The sequence below is a fragment of the Paroedura picta genome, chromosome 6 (genome assembly GCF_049243985.1).
Source record: "Paroedura picta isolate Pp20150507F chromosome 6, Ppicta_v3.0, whole genome shotgun sequence".
Lineage (NCBI taxonomy): Eukaryota > Metazoa > Chordata > Lepidosauria > Squamata > Gekkonidae > Paroedura > Paroedura picta.
In genome coordinates this window covers 16,891,952-16,907,759 of record NC_135374.1, presented here as the reverse complement: position 1 = coordinate 16,907,759, position 15,808 = coordinate 16,891,952, and the positions used below count along the sequence as shown (strand labels likewise).

Genomic DNA, 15,808 nt, shown 5'->3' with positions numbered 1-15,808 from the left:
AGCTGAATATCTCCAAATAAAATTCAGCTTTTGTTTCAGTCAGCTTTATCAATAGCCAAAGTAGATTCTCTTTACCTGTACAATGTACAGTGTACATGACTTAGAAATTAAAACCAAAAACCAAAACCGATATTTTTTTCCCAGCTAAACTGAGCTGAATGCACACTCCTACTTATAATCAAAACATTACAATTAACCTTCTTTTTATCCACACTGAACAACAGAACATTTCTGAATGGTACACTGTTTTGTCCTCTTATCAGACTGAGAAGCAAAATAATATCTTGCATTATTCCCGAGTTGAAAAATTACCTTGAGCAATAAGATCCTTTCTTAGTAGTGGATAAAGCACAGGCTCTACTCCATCCACCTCCTGTATGATGAGTGTTTTCCCAAATCGTACCGCCAGTTCGAGGGCATTAATGAAGTTGGCATCCTACACAAACAAAATTTCAGCACCACTGATTGTTCTAGCTTAGCATCGCTATAAAAATGAAACGCAGCTGGGAAAGTTTTTCAGGGTGTGCCCAAATATACATAACATTACACGAAGTAAAATTTTGTAGAACTACATTGGAAAAGGTGGGCTGCTCCACTTGAGGTCAAGTGCTAGGAGGTCAAGAGCAATCAAGATGTAATCTACACCAGTGGTCCTCAACCTGCGGGTGGCGGCCCAGTGCCGGGCCACGAAGGCCATGGCGCCGGGCCGCGGCTCCCTCTCCCCGCCCCCCCGCAGTAAAAAACTTCCCAGGCCGCAAGCTTGCGGCCCGGGAAGCTTCTTACTGCGGGAGGGTGGGGAGAGGGAATCAGGGCTGGGCTGTGATTCGGCTGCGCATGGCGCATTTGCACATGCGCAATGCGCGGGCGAGGCCCGATGCGTGGGCGTGGCACGCGCGGGTGCGGCCCGATGCCCTGCCGGTCCCCAGCCTCAGAAAGCTTGGGGACCACTGATCTACACTATGCCTCATGGCAAGAACAAAATACATTTCCTTGGACGCATCAATCAAGAGCTAAATAGACAGAAGACTCTAATGTGATTATTGGGTGCTTGTGATTAAAGACTTGGAAGGGTACATTTTATTACTTCCAACAAGTGGTGAGCATAAGTCACCGTCTTATTTCAAGATTTCCTCTGATTCGGGGAAAAAATGTTTCCGAAGAATCTAAAGCAAAGCATAGGAAAGCAAAGAGCCTGTGCCAGCATGCCATCCCTAGATTGCTGAATGAAGCATTAACGGGACCCCAAGTGCATGGCATTTTCCATTCCAGCATTGCCCTCAAAACTACAAACGGTGACACTATTATTTCTCCTCCCAAGCACACCTAAGAAGTGCCATGTTGCCCAAATATTGTCAAGAAACACTCATACACGAGCAACTTTCCCAAGGCACTTTGAAAAGTTTGGGGAAGGGGAACCAGGAGATTCTATTGTGCTGTTCTACCGGAGGGTAGGAGCCAGGTGCTGGCTGTAGACATTTCTGGAGCAACTAGATTTAGAATGAAGAGGAAAGAGCAATATTGGAACCGACATTTTTTCCCCCAAAGGTGGATTAATCAAGCTGGCAGGACTCCTCATATAGGTGAGGGTGTGCATGTTTTCTCTACCAGGCAGATAGAGACACATAAGCTGGGTGTTAGTCAGAGATAATCAATTGTACAAGTCACCTGATCTCCACAATCCTTCCCTCTTCAAAAAGGGGGGAAATCACTATTTATATTGAGCCCCTAAGTCCCATGAAACATTACTTGCATGACAAAAGGAGAGATGACTCCATCTGTTCTCCATTCTATGAAGAGCCCTGCCAGGTTCATGGATGCCTGAACCAGGCCAATGGGGTACTGATGTGAATGACTCCCTCTACGATTTGAATGCCTTTGAATCTACTTGTGTGAAAGAACACGGCTGAAGCTGAACTGCTGCATCCTCGTTCTCCCAGGGAAGAATACTCATTGGGATCCAACCAGATTTCCCACTGGTTAAAAAAGTATGTGCTGGGAACCATGGAACCTTCATGGACCAAAGCCTCATGGGACATGTAGCAATTAAACAGTTGAGGAACATTTGGTCAGAAGGCTGCACTTTGCAAAACCAGAGAAGGAAATCCAGATAGCTTCAAACAAGAAAAGGAAACTACCTATATGCATATCCTAAAAAGTACAAAGAGATTAAGGCTGCAATCCCCAATACTTACTAGGGAGTAAGTCCCATTGAGCTCACTGGGACTTACTTCCAAGTAAACATGCTTAGGGCTTAAAGCAGAGTTTCCTGTTTTTAGATGGCTGACCAACAAAAGCAGTAACGAACAGGTTTCCTTCTCCAAAATCACAAAAATGTTTTCAAGTTTCCAAGCAGACCTGCTGGTTAATAATTTCCAAGCGTGATTCTTTCAAGTGTGTCTTCAACCACTCTGTTGCTCTGGAAGAAGGGTCTATCAAAAATGGACACACTTTGCTCTGTTGTGAAAAAAAAGAGAGGATTACATTTCAATCATGTTAAGAAAATATACAGCTACAAAATTTACCTGCCATTTATTTAAGAGATTCTTCATCTGTCTTTATTCAGCAACAACTAAATGTTAAAACAAAGAGCTGGACAGTAGAAAAAGGTAAAGGTATCCCCTGTGCAAGCACCGAGTCATGTCTGACCCTTGGGGTGACACCCTCTAGCGTTTTCATGGCAGACTCAATACGGGGTGGTTTGCCAGTGCCTTCCCCAGTCATTACCGTTTACCCTCCAGCAAGCTGGGTACTCATTTTACCGACCTCGGAAGGATGGAAGGCTGAGTCAACCTTGAGCCGGCTGCTGGGATCGAACTCCCAACCTCATGGGCAGACAGCTTCAGACAGCATGTCACTGCCTTACCACTCTGCGCCACAAGAGGCTCAAGACAGTAGAAAGGGGAATACAATTTAAATATACCTCCAGGCAAACCATTCCTCCAAGTTTAACTTGCATCTTAACAGTGAGTTTCTATCATACTTCTCAGACCAGGAATTCAAGAAGGAAAATGAAAGATCCTTTGACTGCTGAAAGGTGCACTAGACTAGGTTTGAGCAGAAACTGTTCTCAGTTGTTTCAAATAATGCAATCAAACATTCCAGAGCAGTGGCTGTCGACTTTCCTAATTCTGCGGCCCTTTAATACAGTTCCTCATGTTGTGGTGACCCCCAACCATAAAATTATGCAAGGGTTCTTTCACAGAAATTAAACCGAAACTGACCAATGGCGTGAAGATCCATTGTTCATGATTGTATATAAACTGTATATAAATTGGCGGGCACCTTCAGGAGGAGTGGCAACAGTGGTACCGCCTCCCACGACCAAAGGGGTCCCGACCCCCGGGTTGAGAACCATTGTCCTAGAGGGTTTTTTTTAAACTTTCACCCTACTGAGACAATATTGTATCAACAGGGATAATTATCTGGAGCCCAGGACAGCCATCACTGAAATTAGGCGCATCTACCTTTCTTTTCCCCAACACACAGCCTACTGCAGCTTTAATGGGGCATTCTGAATTGTGGAAGAATTTCTATGGAAGGAAAAGGAATATAGCCAGCCCTCTCAGCTTCCCTGATGTTTTTTAGACTTAAGAGAAAGTGAACGGAAACCTCTTCCTTGGCTCGCCCTTGGCAAACAACATAGGCTAGCAGGGAGGATGGAGCACAGAAAGAACCTTGCCCACAGGAGCCAGCATGTCGATACAAATATACTGCTAGCGGGGCAGTACCTTGAAGAGAATGAAAAAGGAGAGCTTACCTGCAATATCACAAGGGCATTCTCTATTGACAGATCATCCGAGGGCAAGCCTTCACTTTTCCAGATCAATTGCTCACTCTCTGAGCACAAGAATCGCCTAAGATCAAATTCTAACAAACAGAAAAAAAATCTCCTTTAATTTGGCTGAGTTTTTTAGGGGGAGTTTATATGGCTTCTTCCCATCTAATAAACATCTAGAAAACATGGCACTGTGGCTACTTTTTTTCTGTCATCTAGTTACCGGGAGGGAAGGCAGAACCCTCGGCAATTCAAAAGCTCCAGGGAGCATGACATTTTGGAATCTGAGCCGCAAAGAAGGTGGATTATGAAGCATTATAGAGGGACTTACTCAGTATATAAAACTATGGCTTTAAAGTCAGAAAAGGTGGGAGGGGGAAAATACACATGGACATAAACAGGGGTAGTCAAAGTGCGGCCCTCCAGATGTCCATGGACCACAATTCCCATGAGCCCCTGCCAGCATTCGCTGGCAGGGGCTCCTGGGAATTGTAGTCCATGGACATCTGGAGGGCCGCACTTTGACTACCCCTGGATTAGAACATGAGCATGGTGCTGCGGTTAGCATGCCAGACTAGGACCTGAGAGAAGGAGGTCTGAATACACATTCTGCCATAGAACATTGCTGGGTGACCTTGAGCTAATTGCTTGCACAGGGCTGTTGTCGTGAAATAAAAAGGGAGGAAAGGCGAATTATGTTGTAGACTGTTTTGTTCCACTGGGGATCAAAGCAGGGTATGAAAAATTTCTCCCGTATGAACCCTGACACTTCCAGAGATCCACAGTGAGATGGGCTTTAAATTCCATCTTGTGGAAGGACTAGGAGAAGAACTCTGACATTATGGAACCAGCTCCCCTCCCAGATTATTATTTTGGGACTACTACCTGCTCTGACTCTATCCGAGGTTACTGTTTTGAGGACGTTTTGACAGGCTGTAGCACTTTCGTCAAATTTTTAAGCCCCTTTTCTTGTCAATGAAGTGATGGACAAGCAGAGAGACATTAAAACAATCTGATCTACAAGCCTTCCTGACTAAAAGCAGTACATCATTAAGAATCGACAGCTAGATGAGCACTCAGTTGTTTGGAGAACTTATGTCCTTTTGTTGTTTTTTTTAAGTCCCTACAGAGGCATACAAATAACAACAAAAATGCAAAATCCATTTAAAACAATTTAACTAATCTTAAACACAATGATGAAAACCCACAATAACTTAAGATAGCAAAGAAAGCATTAGCTTGGGGAGAGTTGCATTCTCTAAACTGAGTGACAGAATGACAGAAAATTCAAGAAAAAAATGTTGGGACCCCCAGCCTCCCTCATATAACTGTGAAACAAATGCACATTTTTTTAATCAGTTGTCTGAAAGGGCCAGAAATCATTTCACAGAGGTCAAACAAACGCTCTTTGTTTCTCCTGATTTAAACAATTATTACCAGGAGATGAGAAGCTTTCCTTATTGTTGAATCAAGGGAAGCCTTGAAATAAGATGTTACTGAATCGCTGCGCAGCTAATGCTCTTACAGGAAACATTATTTAATCATGCAGACTGAGCAAATTATTGCTTCAAGGGAGTCACTCATCTACCGGGCACAACTAAATCAACTACAGGGGGGAAAAAAACCCCAAACCATAATTTATTCCATCTCTGCTTTCCCCTCAGCGATGCTGTGTTTATCTGCAGTCAGTCTGATATGAACATTTTCGGAAATACGATTTAGACAATTAGCTTTAAAAAGGCCGGGTAAAGAGAGTACGGTAGCTACAGTTCTGAGAGGACTGGGCTATAAAAATCTTTCCTGACGTTGTATTGTTTTGTTTGCCTAGCCGCTAATAGAATTGGATCCTTTAGGGCAGGAACTAGGTCTGTCTCCAAATCAGATGATCTGCCTGCAATCAACCATTTAGCAAGCATATATTGTCTGCTTGAACAAAGAATGTCTCTAAACCTCTGATTCTCAACTATGAGGCATGAGAACTTCCTCAGGAGGCAGAGGTAGGTGGGATCTCTCCCCTAACCCATCCAAACCAGAGTTTCTATGCTGAGTTCACTGACAACCTGTTATTCAATCCTAAGCAGGTCTACTTAAGTTTATGCAATGGGTCCCACTCCCAGGGCATTATTCTTAGGATAGCAGCATCCGTCACTTGAATTCAACACTAAAGTCCAATTCAGATTTGGGGTGTATGTGTGAAGTGCCATCAAGTCACAGTGGAAACAAGAGACGGACAGAGGTGGTTTTTCGTTGCCTGCCTCTCCAGTGCGACCCTGGACTTCCTTGGTGGCCTCCTATCTAATTACAAACCAGGGCTGGCTCTGCTGAACTTCCAGGATCTGATGAGATCAGGCTGTTGTTTTTTTTTAGTTTAGTTTATAATTATATTTATATACCGCTGCTCCCAGCAGAAGCAGGCTCGTGGCGGTTCACAACATAAAAACAATAGAACCGACCATCAAACCATTTAAAACATCTTAACCTTATCACAATAAAACAATAAGCCCAAAATCTAATAAAGCCAAGATGGCGGTAAAAATCCCTCTGCTGCAGCTGTAACCAGTATAGGCCGTAAAACTGGGAATAAAAGAAAAAGAGAAACGAAGTGGTAGAAACGTGCAGTGGGTCTTGGCCCGTCTAATACCTTGGCCTAAGACCTGGGGCGGGGGGGGGGGGGGAATACCAGATTTTATTCCCTGGTACTCATTGCACCCAATCTCAACCAAACGCCTGGTGGAAGAGCTCCGTCTTGCAGGCCCTGGGGAACCCAAAGAGTTCCAATAGGGCCTGCAGCTCTTCGGGGAGATCATTCCACCAAGTAGGGGACAAGAAAGAAATGGCCCTGGCCCTGGTCAAGGCCAGGCATGCTTCCTGGGGCCCTGGGACCATCAGGGTAGGCTGGCTATCCCAGTCAGATTTGTTACCATCAATTTAGTGCACTTTTGGGGTGTAGGAAGGAAGTCAATGTTGCCGGCTATGCAGTCTGGTTCTTTTTTCTCTTTAGTGGCTATGCTTATCAAAGCTTGGGAAGTTGGCATAGAGAAGTCTGCTATTACTGTGTTTGAGAACATTGTGGTAGTTATATTTCCCCCCACCCCCATGCACACCAATGGAATCATTTCTTCATTTTCAAGCAGCACATTGTAGATATTCTTATTTTCTGATCGAACAACGTGTGATATTTACTTTCCAGACCAGCCGATTTTGTCCAGGCATCCAAACTTGCTTTTCTTTGATCTTCTGGTGCGGCGGAAAGATAAGTAATGAAAGCAGCAGCCAGCTGGGCTCTTCTTGGCAGAGTGCTCAATTCGTCCGCTATCTCTGAGACCTGCAAAGAACAGATTCCCCGACATGGCTTTAGATGGGAATGGGATTGGTGGGAAAACTGCTAAATAGCAATATGTTGATTGTTAAAAGGACTGTTCAGATGCATCTTCAGAAAGACCAGAAGCAGTCAGAAACTTGTGCTGGGTATGTTGCACAACTAATCTGCCTCATAGAATCACAGAATCATAGAGTTGGAAGGGGCCATACAGGCCATCTAGTCCAACCCCCTGCTCAACGCAGGATCAGCCCAACACAGGATCAGCTCATCTTTAACCACAACGGTAGTCGTGGGCATGGCTTACTGCCAACTCCACATATATGTGTTTATGGGCTACTTTGGAGAAAGGAAATTTTTGTCTTACATGGTGAACAGGAATGGAAGACAGAACTTTAACAGAAGAGCAATGGGATTAGAACAAGCTAAGAGTACTGTCAGAACCCCAAGGTTTCTCTCATGATTTGTGATGTGTGATTGTCCACCGTGTAACCATTTTGAAATGTCTCTTGTTGTCTTTGAACTTTTCCCATGCTGCAGTTTGTATCGCTTGTAGAATTAGGCGCTGCGCTCCAAGGTCATCCTTACTGAATGCTATCATGTCTGGCTGAGCTTCCAGCTGGGCACCTGTGGTGGTGGTGGGGGGGGTGTTGTATCTGGCTCGCTTGTGAAACCAACGGGCCTGGGAAAAGCAGGAAAAACCTGAGGGATAAGAACTGGTGCATGACTTGAAATAATCAGATTTGGCTTTGCAAGTCCTGGGAGAACTGCTTCGAATAAACTTTCAGCTTTTCTACAAGTGAAGTTTTTATTTCAAGTCTGTCATCCTGACAAGTACAAGTTGAGGCCAGTGTGGATAAAATCAGGTAATAAGGGGCCTCTGCTTACACATACTTTTTTTCACTGTTATTTAAAAAGCGCTTTGTCAATTAGTGGGTGGCCAATTACCAGGCAGAGGTACTAATTCTAGTGTATGGATCATTACGTTTTTAATAATGTTTTATAATGTTTATAATGTTTTACTCATGTTGTAGTCTACCTTATGGTAAGCCACCCCAAGACTTTAAACTCTCCCAATGGGCATTTGTTTTGAGAATCCTCTAATCTGCATCTGTTGGGGAAGCAACTTGATATCGTGGCCATAACCATCACTGAAGAGAGTGGGGAATGCTCCTGGGGAGCAGGACAAGTAGAACAGCATATGATATGAGTCTGGAAATGCAGATGTCAAAGATGAAGGGTGAGAGCATGCAATGTTTCCCAAAGACTGACCTCTACAACTAAGTACTAATAGTGTCCTGCTGCTGAGCCAACTTTAAAGACTTGCCCAAGGATTTAATTTCACTTTATGTAATAGCTGCACCAGACTGAGTCCACACTCTTCTGAAAGACATACAGTTTGAGCTACCTGTCTACTTTTATATTATAAAATCAGATTCACGCCTTCTGAATCAGCTGGAAGGAAGAGACTGAGGTGTCATGTAAGGGCAGGCAGGTGGCTTGAAGGCACTAGTGAACTACTTTGGGCCAGTAAGACCTGTAGGAAAACATGAGGCCAGATCCAAGTGAAGCACCCCATATGGATACCATTGGCCATTATTTTCTAAATATGAAAATAATCTTCCATAATGCAAACTGAGGCCATGAAGCCCCCGTATTGATCACCTACAACAGTGGTCCCCAACCCCCAGTCCGGGGACCAGGACCAGGACCGGTCCGTGGATAAGTCGGTACCGGGCCATGGCTCCTCATCCTCCTCCTCCCTGCTGCTGCCTCAGAGGCTGCCCTACCACTCTGCCGCCGGCTCACCTTTGGTGCTCTCCGGTGGCCACCATGGCTGGGGCTCGCCCTCGGCATGGCACTGCGCAGCTGCTGCTGGCAGCGCTCTCCAGCGGGCGGCGGGAAAACAAGTGGAACAGGGGCTCAGGCGGCAGCGGCGACATCCCTCGGCAAAAGTCTACCCCCAACCCCTGAGCCTCAGTAAAATTGTATAGCATTGACCGGTCCCCAGTGATAAAAAGGTTGGGGACCACTGACCTACAAGACGGATTTAACTTACCTGATTGACATTGGTCAGGTTGAGACTAACCAGTCTACTCTACTCCAAAGAAAGGCAAAATCTTGGAAAGTGGAAATGTTGACATGTGTTCTCTTGTAGAGACTGAGACCCCCATAAAGACACTCCATTTTAAGAGGGGGAGAGAAAACATTACAGGGTGGACTCAGAACAAGTTTTCCAATAGCAGAATGCACTAACTTCCCTGCATCCTCCCTCCAATGCAGCCCACTGAGCTTTACAAAATGCTGTGCCTGAGGGCCAGGAGACCCTGAGGAATGTCATGTCGAGGGGTCTGCAGCGGGAAGGGAGAACCAGAGGAAACTGCCAGTTTGGTCTTGATCCAAACCTATCTCTATTCACAGGTAAAGAACCTTTCGTAATTTTAACAGAATGCATTTCAAGCTAATTAACAACACTATTTTCCACTTGGTCATAATGCAGTGCTTCAGGAACCAACCTGTGTGTTCCATCTCTTGTGTTCCCTGTCGAGCTGCTTAATCAGTATCTCTGCAGCTTTCACTGTTTCTTGTGCTTTAGCAACTTCTGCTTCAAGCTTTGCGGCCTCAGATGTTCTGGCCTGGAACCTGAATAAGGATTACATTTTTAAAGTTAATCCTGTGCTATTATTGAAACAAAGCTTTCAGAATGCATCACATTTTAAAAACGGAGGTGGTAACTTAAATGGCTAAACAATATTCAAATAAACATCCAAAGCAAATGCATTTGTTAAGAAGAAGAACTGATACATACTTATCTCTTAGTTCTGCCACTTTTTGACCAACAGAATTCAGCAAATCTTCTAGCTTCTGTTTTCTCGCTTCGGTTTTCCTAAGGTTGCTAAAACAGATTAGAAATGCAAATTAAGGTCCTTATCAATCAAGACGCAAGAGCAATATTAGCAACTACAGCCCTAATGCTCACTGCTGCCATAGTTCAGTGATAACCACACACGCGGAGCATGCTGGAAGCCCCAGGCTCAGTCCTGGACATGACCAATCCAAAGGCTCTTAAGTAACAAGTCAGTCTTAAGTAACAGAGTGAGTCAGAATAAATGGGTCAGTTGTTTGAATGAGTAAGAGATCGCAAATTTTGTTTTATGTATGCCAGAGTAATGGTTTGATGTGTCCTGGAACATGATCTGAAGGGATGCACCCGTATATTTCCCGTCTGGATCATTCATCTCAGATAGAACAGGATCTGTTTTAGATGAGAAGCATGATCTGATGTCCACACTACTTTTTAAAAACACACGAGAGCACGTGCAGGGAAGGCACAAAAAGATAACTTCAAGCCTCAGTCTCAGAGGACAGCTGTGCTAGAATGAAGCAGAAGAGCTAGATTCAACCAGAGTAGCACTTTATAAACCAACAAGATTTTTGATGCGTAAGCGTTCAAGGGTCAACGCACCCTTTATCAGACACCAGAATCTGACAAAGGGAACACTGATAACTTATGTCCTGAAAATCTTGTTAGTCACTTAGGTTTTACTGGAGTTGAATGTAGTTCCCAGACATCAGTTGAACTCTGAGAAGACATTTGGCAGGGTAGAAGTCAGGAAGCAGATCCAGATGTTAAACAACTTTACTCAGGACCAGTGACACATACATGACTTCTGAAAATGTGAAAGCAGATGTCAGAATATTCATCTAGAACAAACTATACATTCTGATCCTATGACTGCTGACTTCAAAGCAAGGCCCACTGAATTAAAAAGGACTCAGTCTAGAATATATAGAGTTGCATCTTTAGGCTAAAAAAGAGGTCTTACTTGGCCCAAATTTTGGCTCAGTTTTGTTAAGGATTTTTTTTTAGAGTCAAGACACTAGATGCTGTAACCTGCCCTGAGCCAACAGGGAAGGGTGGGCTATAATAATAGACATTATTATTATAGATACCAACAGATCACCAGCTTCTTCCATTAATTCCACAAAACTTGGTTTCTTGGTAAAGGTAAAGGTATCCCCTGTGCAAGCACCGGGTCATATCTGACCCTTGGGGTGACACCCTCTAGAGTTTTCATGGCAGACTCAGTACGGGGTGGTTTGCCAGTGCCTTCCCCAGTCATTAGCGTTTACCCCCCAGCAAGCTGGGTACTCATTTTACCGACCTGGGAAGGATGGAAGGCTGAGTCAACCTTGAGCCGGCTGATGGGATTGAACTCCCAGCCCCATGGACAGAGCTTCAGACTGCATGTCTGCTGCCTTACCACTCTGCGCCACAAGAGGCTCTATTGGTTTCTTGGTAGAAAGTGTCTATTAAAAAACAATGCAAAGTAACATACCAGATTTTCTATTCTAACAGCGCTGTCATAAGTGGAGTTAAACCTTCTAATCTAAGTCCATTGACTCAATTGGCTTAGAAAAGTGTTTGGTGTAGTGGTTAGGAGTGCGGACTTCTAATCTGGCGAGCTGAGTTTGATTCTGCACTCCCCCACATGCAGCCAGCTGGGTGACCTTGAGCTCGCCACAACACTGATAAAGCTGTTCTGACCGAGCAGTAATATCAGGGCTCTCTCAGCCTCACCTTCCTCATAGGGTGCCTTTTGTGGGGAGAGGAAAGGGAAGGTGAATTTAAGCCGCTTTGAGACAACTTTGGGTAGAGAAAAGTAGCCTATAAGAACCAACTCTTCTTCTTCTTCTTCTTCAGTAATATCAGGACTTTCTCAGCCTCACCTCCCTCACAGGGTGTCCGTTGTGGGGAGAGGAAGGGGAAGGAGACTGTAAGCCACTCTGAGACTCCTTCGGGTAGAGAAAAGCAGCATATAAGAACCAACTCTTCCTCTTCCTCTTCTTAAGATTGCTCCGTTAACCAGATATGCAACTCAGAACAGCTGAAAACATGTTACTTACCTTTCGAGGCCTGCCTGTTCGGTTTCCAGAGGCTGAATTCGTTCCAGGACATAGGAATATTGAACATTGGCCTTAACCCATGCAGCCAGGGGTGCAGCTGCTGTACTGGCCCTTTTAGCATTCTGAAACATTCAGAAGAAACATTTCACTTTGAAACTGTAGGTGGGGGTCACTTTTGTTAGTTTACATAGCCTTGCCACAAGCAGTGGGGTATCCGCTGGCAATTATATGTTGGATCAATACTATTATCGATGTGCTGAAGCAGCAGCACGGATGCATCTCCTGACAATAAATAATATTTCCCACACACCTTTCTCCACCTCTTGAACACTGCAAATTATTTTGCAGTGGTACTGCAGAGAATCCTCAGAAAAACAGCTGTCTCCAAACCACATCTCATTTAATCCATGCCTGCTAAATACATAAAGAGATTACCTTTGGGTCAAAAGATGCTTTATTTTTAGCTAGGAGTTCTTCCACGCTCTCTCGGATTTGCTTAGGAACATTTCGGGCGTCAAAGGTGGCAATGTCTTCTCTCACTCCTCTTTTGGCAAGGAAACTGCCAAGTAGATTAAATATATCAACACTTGAATTCACTGACTTCATTTTAATGAAGGTGGACTTTGCACTGCGATACTTTGCATTGCAATACGACATAGATTTTTATCGACAATCATCTCCTTTGGTATAAAGCAGGGGTAGTCAAACTGTGGCCCTCCAGATGTCCATGGACTACAATTCCCAGAAGCCCCTGCCAGCATTTGCTGGCAGGGGCTCCTGGGAATTGTAGTCCATGGACATCTGGAGGGCCACAGTTTGACTACCCCTGGTATAGAGAGTAAAAATGTTTCACCTTTTGGAGATAAAGAACAGCAACAACGGGAGAACAAGAAAAACCTCCAATTTACCTCTTCATGCTCACCCATGAGGTGTCAAAAATCCCCATCAGCCGTAAGACACCCTCCAAAATATCTCTAATGATATCAGGTGGCATGCGAAGGGAGCGGATTTCTGACAGAGACTCCGGCTTGATGTTTCCAACGGCTAGTTTAGCTTCATTAACCAGTGGCTTAAGAAAGCAGAAAAATTGTTACTTAGTTTTAACAAAATCTCCTTTCTGTGCTTTTTATTATACCTAGACTAGACACCTCCTGAAAAATGTCTAACAAAAAAGCACCAGGAAACAAAAACACATTCAAAATTTCATTAATGGCTTTCATTGAGGCTGCCAGATGCTGTCCTCCACTCAGTCACTTGCAGCCTTCACTTGCAGTAAATAAATCGTAGAGGAGGGTTACAGCAGTTTCTTTTGAGAGAGAAAGAAAGAAAAATAGTCCAAGATAGAATATGGCGGTCGTCCTCGTGACCTGAAATGCTGACAGCCTGTAATCCGGGGAGATAAACTCCCTAGAGGATTGGAGACGGCCCCAAGAGTTCACTAGGACTTCCTGGGTAGAAAAAGTGAGGTGGGGTTTGCGTACCCCTCCTCTTTTCTGCCAATTGCTTCCACAATTGGCCCCTATCTGGCTCCAGTGATTGCACTGCAATCCCCTCAAGACGACATCTTTAGCCACACCCCCCAACACATTCAAAATTTCATGATGTAAATCTTTATGTATGTAATTTGGAAAGCAGGCTCTGAAGTCAAGGGTACCAATAAATATCCATTCTGATTACCTGAACCTCCTTTAATTCATCCTCAATTATTGCTTTTCTTTCTTCTATCTTTACAGCTTCTTCTGCTATCTTCTGTTTTATTTTTTCCATTTCTGCTTTTTGTTCACTTGCATCCTATTGGACAGAAAAAAAATTATTCCATACATTTATTTGAATGCTTTGACATTTGTTGAGGTTGTCCAATGGATCCATCCATTGGTCATATTTCTCTGAAACGTTAGGCTTTGACTACCAATGACTTTGTATTAATGGACTGCTGCACTGAATTGAGACAGAGCTTCACAGGTTCAGGGAGCAAGGTCCCCTTCCACTGGCCCAAGAACTCAACTGAGCCTTAACGAGTAGAAGTAAGAGTAGAAATGGGTTCAGACAACCAAGACAGCTCAGTTACAAATCAGGCTGGATGGTGATGGCAGTGGGGGTTACATGGAACGTGCAATTTTGTATTAGATAGACATGTTAAATCATGCTACCTTGTCAGTTCAATTTTCAGTCTGTTTTTATCACAGTGTCTTAGCTTTTCACTTTTTCTTGCTAATTGTTCGCTTTTCTTTCCACCTTCTCTCACTTTCATTTTAGGCCTTTCAAAGAATCATAGAATCATAGAGTTGGAAGGGGCCATACAGGCCATCTAGTCCAACCCCCTGCTCAACGCAGGATCAGCCCTTTGAAACTCCTCTGGCAATGTGATATCAACTGGTCCACGGAAGGACAAATACCCCCTTTTATATACGTTACCTGCATGGAAACGGTGATTTCTCGGAGTGCAGCATCAGCCTCCTCTTGCTTCATTTTGAGCAATATGCTTTGTTCTTCAGCTTTCCTATTCAGCTCATCCACAAGGGCTTTTGCTTCATTCAGCTTAGCCACTCCAGCCTATGAAGATTACAGTCGGTGTATAAGTGTACTTGAGAAAGTGAAGACTTTGCCAATACAAGGTATGACCACGCCAGAATTCTTGACACTGCCTTGTACTGAGGCCACTGGTTTCTCAAGGCCTGTATTATCTCCTCTGACTGCCAATGGCTCTCCAGGACCTCAGAACAAGGTCTTTCATATCACCCACTACCTGATCCTTTTAAATGGAGAACCTAAGGATGACCACTGGTGGTATAATGATTTTTTTGGTGGTGAAAAATGCCATCAAGTCACAGCTGACTTATGAAGACCCCACAGGGTTTTCAAAGTAAGAGATCCTCACAGGAGGTTTGGCATTGCCTGCCTCCACATCATGTCCCTAGTATTCCTTAGAGCACTGGTCCCCAAACGTTTTATCACGGGGGACCGGGCAAGGCTTGACAATTTTACTGAGGCTCGGGGTGGGGGGGTAGTCTTTTGCCGAGGGACATTGCCACCGCCTGAGCCCCTGCTCCACTTGCTTTTCCACAAGGTGCCCCTGACTTCCTACCGCCTGCTGGGGGGCACTACCAGCAGCAGCTGTGCAGTGCCTCACCGAGGGGGAGCCCCAGCCATGGCGGCCGCTGGAGAGCATTAAAGGTGAGCCAGCGGCAGAGTGGCAGGGTAGCCCCCGAAGCAGCAGCCAGGGAGGAGGACAAGGAGGAGCCGCGGCCCGGTACGGACTGATCCACGGACCGGTACTGGTCCCTGGCCGAGGGGTTGGGGACCGCTGCCTTAGAGGTCTTCCATCCAAATACTTGCCACGGCGACCCTACTTAGCTTGCACAATCTGATGAGATAAGGCTAGCCTGGCCTATCCAGTTGCTCCCTTGGATTGTTCACAGGATCAAACCGTATTCTAGGGTATTTTCAGTGGGCAGTATGACCAACTTTCAATTTATGCTGGCACTTAAATAAAGTTCTCTAAGGCTGATTCTGCATGAAAGGAAAAGGCCGGGAAGACGGTCATAAGGTAGCAGGGCTAATCCCCGCTTCTAAATGACAACACCGCCAGGCCAACCCTCTACTGGGCCTGGGTGTGCTTTAGGCCCCTGTTGTCCCACTTTAAGAGAACAAAGATATTTTCTGAATTCCCTTAGCCGCTCCGGACAATGACATGTTGGAAGATATGAAACATACCCCAGCTGCGGGACTGAACGGGGCATTTTTTGAAAATTTGCAGGAAGGTGGGATTGCATCCAAAACTGCCACCAGACTTCACCCCAACCCCT

General features: G+C 44.8%; 1 protein-coding gene across 2 annotated transcripts in view; it reads right to left on the bottom strand.

The window, feature by feature from the left end:
• DYNC2H1 (dynein cytoplasmic 2 heavy chain 1) overlaps positions 1 to 15,808 on the bottom strand; it is a 184,802-nt gene that overhangs the window by 99,337 nt on the left and 69,657 nt on the right. For both annotated transcript variants that reach the window (XM_077341542.1, XM_077341543.1), the window contains exons 55-65: positions 14,418 to 14,555; positions 13,680 to 13,793; positions 12,911 to 13,071; positions 12,438 to 12,561; positions 12,003 to 12,124; positions 9,904 to 9,990; positions 9,611 to 9,737; positions 6,959 to 7,100; positions 3,758 to 3,867; positions 2,356 to 2,454; positions 313 to 436 (exon numbers count right to left, since the gene is read on the bottom strand). In XM_077341542.1, coding sequence (XP_077197657.1) covers positions 313 to 436; positions 2,356 to 2,454; positions 3,758 to 3,867; positions 6,959 to 7,100; positions 9,611 to 9,737; positions 9,904 to 9,990; positions 12,003 to 12,124; positions 12,438 to 12,561; positions 12,911 to 13,071; positions 13,680 to 13,793; positions 14,418 to 14,555 — 1,348 coding nt within the window. The remainder of the gene's footprint in view (positions 1 to 312; positions 437 to 2,355; positions 2,455 to 3,757; positions 3,868 to 6,958; positions 7,101 to 9,610; positions 9,738 to 9,903; positions 9,991 to 12,002; positions 12,125 to 12,437; positions 12,562 to 12,910; positions 13,072 to 13,679; positions 13,794 to 14,417; positions 14,556 to 15,808) is intronic.